We start from the raw sequence: 12,085 nt of genomic DNA, 5'->3' as shown, positions 1-12,085 counted from the left end.
CTCCACAGGGAGTCTGCTTCTCCCTCTGACCTTCTCCTTGCTCGTGCTCTCACTGTCTCTCTCTCTTAAATAAATAAATAAATAAATCTTAAAAAAAAAAAAAAGAAAAAAAAAAAAAAAAAAAAGAATATAAGCTAGAATTTAGGGAAACCACACCCCTCCCAACACATAGTCACACACACACTCTAAGCTGTGGGAGGCGTTTTTACTGAGCTACTGCTGTGGACCAGGACCAGATGCTGCTCATGGCCCCGAAGGTCTAGCTGTTAATTCTTGCCTTCGTGAAGTATGCCTTCTAGTGGGTTTGGAAAGAACACTGAACCCAAAGTTCTTCAGACTGAACGTAGCTATACATTTGACCAATTACTTAGTTTTCTTTAGGTTTGGTTTCTTTACATGCAACAGTGGTGATCACAGAAACGGTGTGGGAATAAAACCAAGCTAGGCGGGCAATAAAACCAAGGGCTGGTTGTGGGGAAGCTGGTGGTTGTGCAGCCCGCTGGATCTGACTTCTGGGGGCCGGGGACGTCGGAGACGCCACCCATGAAAGCCGGAGGACACAATCTCCGCTTGACTGGGTAGGAGCTGTCCCAGCTGGGGAGAGCGTGGCCTGCTGGGACCTGACGTTTCGCGGTTCCTGCTGGGATGCGTAGCTTCCAAGAGCCGCTATTGGTCCCGCCCCGCGACCGACGACAGAAGCAGCCAATCAGAGAAGGCAGCGTGAGGAGCGTGCGGAAGCGGAAGTGAGGTTTCCGTGGAGACAGTGGAGCCTGCAGAAGGCGGCGGCGGCGGCGGCACCTGCGAGCGGAGGCCCGGGCAGGGCATGGCGGCGCCCACGGCCCTGTGAGAGCAAAGCGGCCGAGGGGCTCGCCATGCGCCGGCGGCCCTGACATGGGCGCCAGCGGCTCCAAAGCTCGGGGCCTGTGGCCCTTCGCCTCGGCGACGGGGGGCGGAGGCCCGGAGTCGTCGGTCGCTGAGCAAGCTTTGGTGCGGCCGCGAGGCCGAGTCGTGCCCCCCTTCGTATTCACGCGCCGCGGGTAAGGGCGCGGATTCCGCCCCGGGGAGGACAGGCGGGCGGCGGGGCGCCCCCGTCACAGGGAGCTCCAGGAGTTTCGGGCACCCGTGGGAGCAAGGGGTGGGGAAAGCAGAACAGTCGGTTCCTAGCGATCTGGATGCTTGGAAGGTCTCTCTAGGGGAAGAGTGGGCCTGAGGCTTGTCCATGGGCGGGCCCGCGGCACGGTAAAGCTGAGCTGGAGCCTCCCTGAGACTTCAGGATTTCTTTCTTTCATCCCCTCCTGCCCAGCGTGAAAGTTGAAGGCTCCTAGCCTCCCTCTCCCCCAATTCTTCTGAGGGAAGAATAACCCTGTTTTGGCAGTTTCCGTCCCCCACCGTTCATGGGGTTAGACCTCTGAGGGTAGTAGCGGCAAAAGTAGGACTGGGCCCCAGTGTTGAGGATGGAACCTTGGTAAAAAGACCTTCACCCAGGTATGTTCTTCACATCTGGAGTACTGACCTCCCTTCTCTTTTTCCACGGGTCCAGATAGGAGCACTATACTGGCCTGCTCCTTGTGGGCCAATGGAAATGGTACTCAAGTGATGCTGGAGATGGGGCTGTAGATATTAGGGAGACTCAACAGTGGTAGTCTGGCTACACCAGCTACCTGGGGTGGGTGGGGAGGATTCAACCTTTTTCTCTTTAGGCCCCCTTCTAGTTCAGGCATCTGCCATCTCAGGTTGGCCCAGGGCCAGCAGCATCTTCTGGAGAGAGACACATGCCCAGGCCATCATCCTGTCCACTCTAGAAGTCCTGGGTGAAGACAAGGGCCTGATGTTGGAATGGCTGCTTTTGTTGAGCAAACCAGTGATGACAACTGGCCGTGGCTGCCATGACAATATGATCTCTCTTCTGGGAGACTGACAGAGTAGCACTGGCTACCATCCCACTCCCCACTTGCTTCTAGTAGACCCCAAGCCCTAAACAAAGGATTCTTCGGGCATATTATCCTCTCTTCCTCCCACCGAGGTTGCTCCCCATTTGGAGATGGGCACATTTCCCTGTAGTCTGGTCATTTGCCATGACTGGGTGTGGGGCTCCAGCCCAGCCCGTTCCCTCTCTCTCCACACAGCTCCATGTTCTATGATGAGGATGGGGATCTGGCTCACGAGTTCTACGAGGAGACAATCGTCACCAAGAATGGGCAGAAGCGGGCCAAGCTAAGGCGGGTGCATAAGAACCTGATTCCTCAGGTGAGGGTCTGGGCAGTAGTCATAGTTGAGTGTTGAGTGTGTGTTGAGTGTGTGGAGACCCCAGATGTGGTCTGCTGTCATGGTGGGATGTGCATGTCTTGGGGGAGGAGCTGGCCCTCACTAGCCTCTGTTTCCATGGCAGGGCATCGTGAAGCTGGATCCTCCCCGCATCCACGTGGATTTTCCTGTGATCCTCTATGAGGTGTGAGCCTGGGGAGTGGCAGGCATAAGCACTCCCTACCCCACCAAGAAACCCCCAGGCTCAAGGTGTGGCTTCCATTAAGGAACCTAAGCTGGGGCCACAACCCTGAATAAACTGCATTGGCCTGGAAACTTCAGCTGTGAGCAGGGCAGTCCTGCAGTATTGGTTGGGTGTTGGTTTATATGTGGACAAGAGGTGGCTGGCGGCTGGTGAGGGCTAATGGCAGAGTTACCAGCCCACCTTCCCCAGCAATCCCCGCAAGGAACATGGCAGGGCATATGCCGGTCAGGAATGCCTGGTTCCTGCACCCTTGCCTGGCCTGCTTTCTTCCAAGCTTGCCTAGGGCCCAGCCCTGCTAGGGGCTACAGCACTTTACAAGCAAGGTCTGCCTTCTTCCAGCCCCTGGGCTGTGGGAACTGTACACAAGTGGGAACTTCCTTTCCCTCATTTCCCTTACCCCCTTGTTGGAGCATTTCAGCCGTTTGCTACCTCGATTCCTCCTATGTTGGACAGGGGGGCAGTGCAAGCCTGATTCTTCCTGCCTACCTTCTCATCTGTTCCCACCCCCAGATGGATGGACAGTTTTCTGGCTGTTAATAGGAGATGGGACTGGTGTGGGAGGATTCTTCCTCCACCCAGGGCTGGACTGATCCCTCCCCACTGCAACTACTTGTTGTCCCACACACACACCCCAGCGGAGAGGGCATAAGACGGGATCAGAAAGGGCTATGATGCCTGTGCCTGTGGGGAGTTGCCCCAGCCCACCTACTTTGTCTAATTCTCCTTGCCTTTGTACCAACCGACACTTACACACACCCCTGCCATAGGGAGGAGACCATCTGCCACCTTTTGGTGAGGAACAGCACCCCTATGGTTGGTGTCAGTAGCTTGTGAGGAGTCCACCACCCCTTTCCCTACAGTATACCCAATCCCGCAGGATCAGTCAATGGAAGGTACTGAAGCCCCTGGGTAGAGACAGAAAGGAGAGATCAATCATAAAGGAATACTTAAAATGTGAAAGTCTGTAAATAGTCTAGTCCATGATGTTGGGGCAGAGTCTGATTTCTACATCAAAATGACTTTTTTTTTTAAATTCCTTACTGTGCGAGCACTGTGCTTTTAAGAGTGTGGGAAATGGCTTGGGAAGGGCGGCCTCTAATCTAAGAAGGATGTTGTGTTATTTGTTTAGTTTCAATAAAATTATTTGTAGACCCTGCATACAAGAGTGGCATCTGCTGTGACATCCCATGTCTAGACTGGGGCACTCGGATGGCTCCCATCTTTATCATCAAGATGAGCCCAGCTTGTGGCCATCCCAGCTGTGGCCAGCAGGTGGCAGTGTAGTCACACACCCCCTCACTGCAGGGCCCCTCAGAATGAAAGGCCACTCACTTGTCTATTGTGTTTAATAGGTGGAGACTCCTGGAATTGGAAGGCTTTGGGGTGCTTCACTAGGGATTGGCCCCATCTGCCTGACCTGAGGTGACAGCATGACCTCAGGTAGTTTTGGGACAGCTGTCTTGCCCCCAGCAATGCCAGCTGACCTCACATGAGGTCACAACACGAACCCCATGGACCTCCAATATCCATCTTAGGTGGACAGCAATCAGCTGGGTGCCACCATGCCCTTGGGCTACCGCCAGGCTACGTAGCCCCAACCCACCTGCTTCCTCCCAGGATTGTCTGTGAATACCACCAGGAGACTGGGTTTGGGGTTTCTGTTCTGCCTGATGGACAGCCCCTGTCCCAACCCCCACACTGCGCAGCCACACACATCAACCCACCTAGTACTTTCTCTGTTCCTTGCTGACCCTGTGTTCTCACCTCCTGCTGCCCCTGTGTACATTTAGCCTACACTTCTCAGGCCCTGCTAGAAGCCTGGTTCCCTGCTAGGTTTGGCTGTTGGCCATCAGCCCAACTTCCAGTTAGGAAAGAGAGAGTTCAGGGACACAGGCTTCTGGGTCTGGGGAGTCGGCCTGCCAGTCGTTTGGAGGCTTAAATTTGTCATTTCCGGAGCAGGATCTTCCTGTGCAGCCTTTGTAGGTCTTCTTTGGGCACCTTCCCACTTCCCTGATAAGATGCCAGACATAAGGCCCTGTCATCCTCTGTTATCCTCCTTACTGCCCCAGGGCCAGGACTCTGTCATGCCAGATGGCATCCCATCTCCCATCACCACTGTCCCAGTGTTGGGGGAACTCCCTGTGTTCAGCCTGCCCCAGCTGACCCCAAAGCTGGAAACAATGGGGGTCAGGGCAGTGTTCTTCCACTCCCTTCCACTGGGCTGTGTTCACTTCCTTCCTGCTGGCTGCCTGAGGAAGTGTCCCTGCCCTGGGACTGTCTGGTCTGGCCTTTGTTTCCCCAGGGGCCCCCACCCTTGCCGTTTCCAAGGCTTGTGTCCCTTATGGAGCCAGCACAGTAGTATGGGGACACACCCTCCCTTGCCATGTCCTGGACTCCTTGGTCCTCAGCTGGACTCTAGGTAGGGTGTGTACCCAGTTGCCCAGTCTTCCATGGCCTTCTGTTAGGAGAGGGGCCTTGGCCTCAGGGAGGTGGGCCAGTAGGGTGAATAGAGTAGGCTGAAGGTGATTTGAGGGTGTGCAGACTTGCCCACCCCTCTAGAACAGCCTGCTGGGACTCCGCTGCAGCTCTCCCTGGGGCCAGTCCTGTTATGGGCACCCCCTTCCCATAGAAACAGCCCTTTTCTCAGACAAGTTATGAGCTCCCTATTCTACACTGTCTTGGTGAAGTTCACCCAGGAATCTGGGGGCCTATAGACCCCTCCCAGCCCCTGTCCCAACCCCCACACTGCGCAGCCACACACATCAACACGTTTTCCACTCTTCACATTTGGGATGCTTCCGCTGTCATTGGGAAAAATTGACCAGCTCCTGGAAGTTCCCCAAAACCCCCGGAGCGGGTTCCCTTCTTCACCACCTGCCTTGGGGGACCGTCAGCCAAGCATCCCAACACTGGGCCCCTCTACTCACAGGCTACTGGATTTGAGGACCAGCCTCAACCCCAAAGGGAGGTTAGGGAGAAGAGCTTTCAGGGTTAGGAAGCTGCCGGCATGACGGAGGATGCCACCTGAGCCAAGTCCTACAGCCTTCCCGTCACCTGGTGCAGTTCCCAGAGCCAGGGTATACTGCAGGCGGGGGGAAGGGTGGGGAGGGCAGCCAGCCAGCAGGGCATGTCGGAGGGAAACAGGGTCAAGGCGGTCCCTTCCCCCGCGCTTGTTTCTGGCCCTTTCCTCAGAGGGGCAGCAGGAAGTGAGGGAAAAGGGCTGGGGTGGGAGGCGGGAGCGGGTGGGAGGGGATGGGGTTTATCAAGTCGCCGGCGGGCTGCCCAGCGGGCAGCAGCTAGTGCGAGTAGCTTAGCTAGAGAGGCTCACCCAGGGAAGAAGGGAGGCCGCCGACCTACTGGACCCACGGGCTCCCACACAGGTGAGCCCAGTGCAGGCGACTGCTCTGCACCCCCTTAGATCCGCTCACAGGAGCTCTTTCTCCCTCCCCTCCCTGGCGCGCAGACGGGGAATGGGCTGGTGATGCAGACCCGGACCCTTTGGGGGAGCTGAGCCCCGTAAGGGGCAGAGGATCTAGGAAGACGCAGGGAGATCTTGGCCGGGTCCAGCTCTCCGGAGGGGCTTGTGGGGCGAAAGGGCTCATGATACCGAGTGGAGGCCCGGGGAAGCCCCTCTAGCCAGGCTGGCTCTCTCTGCGGTTGGGCCGGGTACTTTGGGGGGTAGCAGCCTCCTCAGGTTGAAAAAAGGCTGGGGGGTTCCTACAGGTCTCCAGAGAGCCTGGGCAGGAAGGAACGGGAGCCCAGGCATGGGCCTGTCCCTAGTGCAGGTCGCGGGCGGGGGGCCCTATCCCCAGGGCCCGCTGGGCTTACGGCCCCCAGTGGGGCTGGCCACGCTGCGACTCAAAGGTCGTGTTGCCAAGACAACCCACAGCCTCGACCCAGCCCAGCAAGGGCTAAGAGGCTGGTGCTTGGCCCCCCTCCCCAAGTCTGGCAGGGGGCGGGGCTTCCCTTCAGGATGGAAAGCGGGGAAGGGAGCCCTGATCCGTAGGGGACTGGGCGTTGTTGTCCCGGGAGGCCCGAGGTTGGCACTGGTCACCGTCCCTCTTTCCAAACTAATGGCCGCAGAGCTGAAGCCACACTCGCGGGTACACGGCCAGATCCTCTGCTGCCCCCAGCCAAGGCCCCGGGTCCCTCAGCACCACCTTATGGACGGGCGGAGGAACACCACCTTCTTTATTCCCTCCGCGACTCCAGTCCCTAACGCTGTCCCTTTAAGCGGCTGGTCGCGCGGCGGAGCGGGGAGGACTGTACCACCGGCTGCGAGCTGCTGGGGGAGGATATCTTGGGCTGATTAGAGCTCGCGCCTCAGAATCCAGAAGAAAGCCCCATTCGGAGGGGCCTCGCGGCCCCAGATGGGTGGTCACATTCCTCGGCGGAGGATCTGGGAACCTTGGAAGCCGAAACGCGGCACTGGCTGAGTGAAAGTCGGGAACACCTTCCCGCCCGGGCCTCAAGTCCTGCCCTGGGCCCACCTCCGCTCTGGATTCTTAAAGAGCCCGCGGGCCGGGGTTGGGGGGGGCGGAGCAGCAGAGGCGCGGAGCCCGGTCGCGCCTCGGCGAGCAGCTGGAGTGGGCCGGGCTGGGCCGGGGATGGCGGTGGTCATGGCGCGGGTCCCGGCAGCGCCCCGCGCGAGGTGAGGGCGAGCAGTGCAAACCTAGCGGCGTTCCCCCCCAGGCTAAGTTCTGGACCCCCAGGATGCGCCCAGCGGGACGGCCCAAGAACCCTCCCCCCACCCGGCCCGGCTCAGGCCCCACGTGCGGGGCGGGGGCGGGGTCCCGCACAAAGGCCAGGCGAAGTGAGCTCCTCCCCGGACCCGCCTGGCGGGCGGGCGGGCGCGCGCGCGCACATTCCCGGCGGCTGCGGAGGGAAGGGCCGGTCCGCTGGCGCCGCCGTGGGAGGTCCGCCGCCCCTTTGTCCCGGTGGGGGCCTCCACCAAGCTTGGGAGAGTGTCTGCACTCGAGACAAAGTCCTGACAGCCCCGCTCTTCTGCCGGGCGGGTGCTACACAGATACCAGTTCCGCGGCTGTGTTCCCAGCTTCCTGGTGGCTGCATGAGCTGTGCCCTGCCTTATCCAAATGCTATCAATTTTCTGGATCGGGAATTCTTCACGGGGTACAGAGTGGGCCTCGGGTTGGGGCTCTCTGAAACCTTGTGTTGGGTGGTATGCAGAAATCTCTATTTCTGAGCAGCGAGTCCATGGGTCAGTCTGCCAGTTCTCAGAGTCCCAGACCTACCTGAGGTCTCTGCCCAGCCATAAGCCACCTGCTCCAGGAAGAAGTCCTGTGTTCCTGGCAGTGAGTTCCCAGGGTGTCTTGCCTTCCCCTCACTGGCCTTTGGTCTCTCAGACCTGTAATACTCATCTAACAGGGTCCGAACAGTCTGGGCACCATGCCCCAACACAGCCTGGGCTGTGGGAGTGTGAATGGGTTTGGGGTGGGCACCTCCAGGACTCTGTAGACTGACTTGCTCTCTCCCATCTTTCCCCCAGTTCCTGAGCTGGTGCCAGGCAGGTGACACTGTCTTCCTGCAGCCCCCAGCATGTGGGCAGGCCTGTGCCCTGCCGTCACACTGGCCCTGGTGTTGGTGGCATGGGCCACCCAGCTCAAGCCCACAGCACCACCCATCTTCACCGGCCGGCCGTTCGTGGTAGCGTGGGATGTGCCCACACAAGACTGTGGCCCTCGCCTCAAGGTGCCCCTGGACCTGAAGGCCTTTGATGTGCAGGCCTCACCTAACGAGGGTTTCGTGAACCAGAATATCACCATCTTCTACCATGACCGGCTGGGTCTGTATCCACGCTTCAGTTCCGTGGGACGGTCTGTGCACGGGGGTGTGCCACAGAATGGCAGCCTCTGGGCGCATCTGAAGATGCTGCAGGAGCATGTGGAGCACTACATCCGTACCCAGGAGCCCGCGGGCCTGGCGGTCATCGACTGGGAGGACTGGCGGCCTGTGTGGGTGCGCAACTGGCAGGACAAGGACATATACCGCCAGTCGTCACGCCAGTTGGTGGCCATTCACCACCCCGACTGGCCGGCAGAGCGCGTGGTCAAGGAGGCACAGTACGAGTTTGAGTTTGCTGCCCGGCAGTTCATGCTGGAGACGCTGCGCTTTGTCAAGGCCGTGAGGCCACGGCACCTCTGGGGCTTCTACCTCTTCCCCGACTGTTACAACCATGACTACGTGCAGAACTGGGAAACCTATACGGGCCGCTGCCCTGACGTCGAGGTCTCCCGAAACGACCAGCTGGCCTGGCTGTGGGCGGAGAGCACAGCCCTCTTCCCCTCCGTCTACCTGGACGAGGCGCTCGCGTCCTCCACCCATGGCCGCAACTTCGTCAGCTTCCGGGTTCAGGAGGCCCTCCGCGTGGCTCACACCCACCACGCCAACCACGCGCTCCCGGTCTATGTGTTCACGCGACCCACCTATAGCCGCAGGCTCACGGGGCTGAGCGAGGTACGTGCCATCCCCGGGCTTGCCTTCCCCTGCCACCCCCAACCACTGCGGGGGCGGGGGTGGGATAGCAGGGGGCCTCCTGCCCTCCAGCTGACTAGCTGCTCTCCATCCCCTCTCTTCATTCTCTCTGTGACCTTGTGAAAGGGTGGCATCATCAGCTCCATTTTGCAGATGAGAAAATTGAGGTCAAGATGCTGAGAAATTTACCCAAAGCTTCCCAGCACATTCAGGGCAGAGCAGGGACTCGGGACTAGGCACCCTGACTTTGGAGTTCATCCTGATAGATACGTCCTAGATTTGAGTGGGCCATTGACTTGGGTAATGGAAGCCAGAGCAGGAGTGCAAATGGCTTGCACATCTATGAGAAAGGGAAACAGCCTCTGCCTGAGGGTGGGAAGGGGTACAGGGCTGAGGGGACCAGAAAGAACAGGGTGGGGGCCTGTCCAGCCTGTCTGGTCCTCACCCTATCTGGTCCTCACCCTGTGGTCTCAGTCTTCCCCAGTGACTGTCCTCCTCCCACACAGATGGATCTCATATCCACCATTGGTGAGAGTGCAGCCCTGGGCGCGGCCGGGGTCATCCTCTGGGGGGATGCAGGCTACACCACCAGCACGGTGAGTAAGACCACCCCCCCCCGCCAAGCCTACCAGAGCGGAGTCTGCGGGAGTGGGAGACAGGCAGAGAGTTGTAGCTTTGGGCTGCCTACCTCAAGGTGGGCAAACCAACCTAGATTGGGCCCTTTGTCTGTCTCCCTCCCAAGGTGTCTCTGGTCCCAACAAAGAAAGGGTCCCTCCCTTATTCCCAGGAAAGGGGTCACGCTGTCCTGAACAGCCACAGAGGTCCACCCTTCCCCCTCACCCCACCCCCCTGCCCTGGGCTCACATCTGTAGCCACCTCCTTTCTCAGTGGAAACGGGCAGTCAGGGCTGGAGCACGCACGTACGTGAACACATGTGCGTGCTTTTACAAGAATGTATAGGCACTGCAGGGTGAACACAGAGTTTCTATCCGGGCCTGTGGGCTGAGGCCGCTGACCTGATCCCTGGCCTCTGCCCCCAGGAGACCTGCCAGTACCTCAAGGATTACCTGACACGGCTGCTGGTCCCCTACGTAGTCAACGTGTCCTGGGCTGCCCAGTATTGCAGCTGGGCCCAGTGCCACGGCCACGGGCGCTGTGTACGCCGTGACCCCAGCGCCAGTACCTTCCTGCACCTCAGTGCCAGCAGCTTCCGCCTGGTGCCGAGCCACGTCCCGGGTGAGCCCCAGCTGCGGCCGGAGGGGGAGCTCAGCTGGGTTGATCTCAACTACCTGCAGACGCACTTTCGCTGCCAGTGCTACTTAGGCTGGGGTGGCGAGCAATGCCAGTGGGACAGTACACGGGCAACTGGGGGTGCCCGTGGGGCCGGGGCTGGGTCCCACCTCACCGGCTCGCTGGCTATGGCAGCCCTGGCCCTGACCTGGACTTTATAGGGATCTCTCACCCGGCCACCGGGCAAGCTGGCCTCTGCCACAAGGGCTCTGCCGGGCACATAGGAGCCTGCAAGAGGTGGACGGACTGGAGCCCCGAGGGGGCAGATCCCTGGGGATGCCCGGCAGGGCGTCCATACCAGCTCTCACCCCCCTGTTCTAAGGGGGAGGGGCAATTCCCTGAGAGGCCCCTTCTCTCCCTGCCAGAGAGGAAGAGGGGCACAGCCGGGCCAGAGAGGACCTGACCTTACTCTCCTGCCCTTGGATAGTTTATTATTATTATTTTGGGGTCTCTTTTGTAAATTAAATACAAAACAACTGCTTCTGTGCTTAGACTGTCTGCACCTAGGCAGGACATGTGACAGAGATCCTAGCATCTCCCAGGTTTGAGCACAGCTCTGTCTCTGTGAAACCCTGTGCTGGGGACTTCCTGTCTGTCACATGCGTTCCGTGGAACCTGGAGGCCCAGAGCTGCCCATTCTGCAGCTGCCTGCTGAGGCTAGGGCCGCCGGGAACGGAGGGATTCACATTCCATCCCAGCACCTAGGGTCTTGCTTTCTCCGTGTTAATTGGAAAGTGGTTGGGCCCAGCCTTCTGTGAAGGACCAGGCTCATTGTGTTTTGGCTCCTTGCCCCTGGGTCCCAGCTGGCCCAGTGCCACTCACCTCGCCTTGCCCACCCAGGGAGAACAGGGAAGTGGATATTTGATCTTCCCTGGCTGGGCAGGCAGCCAGACCACCCCTCCTTGCTGTTCCCGTAGGCAAGGGTGTCTCCTCCACTCCCTGCTCCCAAGGGCAGTGGACTCCAGCCCCACATACCTCTCCCCAGCTGGGTCACAGGTCTCCACTGGGGTTTGGGACCTGAATCCTGAGGTCTTGTCCCTGACGCACTGCAAAGATTTGTGTTGGAGCAAGGAGGAGACATCTTCAGTCTGGGAGCAGAGACCTCCTCAAAGGTCAGCCCCTTCCTGGCCCTGGGAGAATATGACTTGTTCCTAGCTTTCCCAGGGGAGAGAAGTGGCATCTGGAGTCATCAGACCGGCTCCGGCCTGCTTCATTCCCCTGCTTCTGAAGGGGCTCTGCCCCTGTCCTCATCCATCAGACCCACACTTGGGGTCCCCTTGTCCGTGTCCCCTTGCCCGTGAGGCCCTGCCCTCAGCAAACACTGGCTGTGGGGAGACAGACTCAAGAAACAGCCAAGTGGTGAAGGGGGGCAGCCCAGCCACAAAGACTCAAGGGAGGTATCTTCGCGGAAGTGCCTTCTACAGTGAGTTTTAAAAGGGGAAGGGGAAGCTTGAGACAAAATGCAGGCAAAGGCTGGAGGAAGTCAGAACACAGCTGTGACCGAACACAGCCTGGCTCAGGCTCAGCCTCAGTCCTGGGGTGCGGCATGGCCAGGGCGTTACTGCAGGAAGGGCCACCTTCGCACGCCACCACGCCTGACTTTGCCTGACGGCAGTGACTGTCTCACCTGTTCAGCAAACAGCATACACACGTACCTGGGCTGGGCTGGGCTGGGCTGGGCTGCATCCGTGAGCAACACCAGCAAAGGGCCCTGTCCTCCTGGGGATGCACACCAGATGCAGAGGTCAAGTCAGAGGCAGTCAGCGGAGCAGAGCCTGGAGCAGCAAGCCCCAC

General features: G+C 59.3%; 2 protein-coding genes across 2 annotated transcripts; both read left to right on the top strand.

Moving 5' to 3' along the window:
- Positions 1–763: 763 nt before the first annotated feature.
- On the top strand, positions 764–3,667 carry TUSC2 (tumor suppressor 2, mitochondrial calcium regulator). The gene is made up of 3 exons (XM_045989753.1): positions 764–1,037; positions 2,127–2,247; positions 2,390–3,667. Exons 1-3 carry the CDS (start codon positions 892–894, stop codon positions 2,453–2,455), a joined length of 333 nt encoding a protein of 110 aa, XP_045845709.1. The 5' UTR covers positions 764–891; the 3' UTR covers positions 2,456–3,667.
- Positions 3,668–7,022: 3,355 nt separating this feature from the next.
- HYAL2 (hyaluronidase 2) lies at positions 7,023–10,769 on the top strand. The gene is made up of 4 exons (XM_045990682.1): positions 7,023–7,160; positions 8,016–8,983; positions 9,508–9,597; positions 10,042–10,769. Exons 2-4 carry the CDS (start codon positions 8,066–8,068, stop codon positions 10,450–10,452), a joined length of 1,419 nt encoding a protein of 472 aa, XP_045846638.1. The 5' UTR covers positions 7,023–7,160; positions 8,016–8,065; the 3' UTR covers positions 10,453–10,769.
- Positions 10,770–12,085: the final 1,316 nt, after the last annotated feature.

The sequence above is a fragment of the Meles meles genome, chromosome 20 (genome assembly GCF_922984935.1).
Source record: "Meles meles chromosome 20, mMelMel3.1 paternal haplotype, whole genome shotgun sequence".
In the NCBI taxonomy this organism is placed as follows: Eukaryota; Metazoa; Chordata; class Mammalia; order Carnivora; family Mustelidae; genus Meles; species Meles meles.
This window is presented reverse-complemented; position numbering and strand designations above follow the sequence as displayed.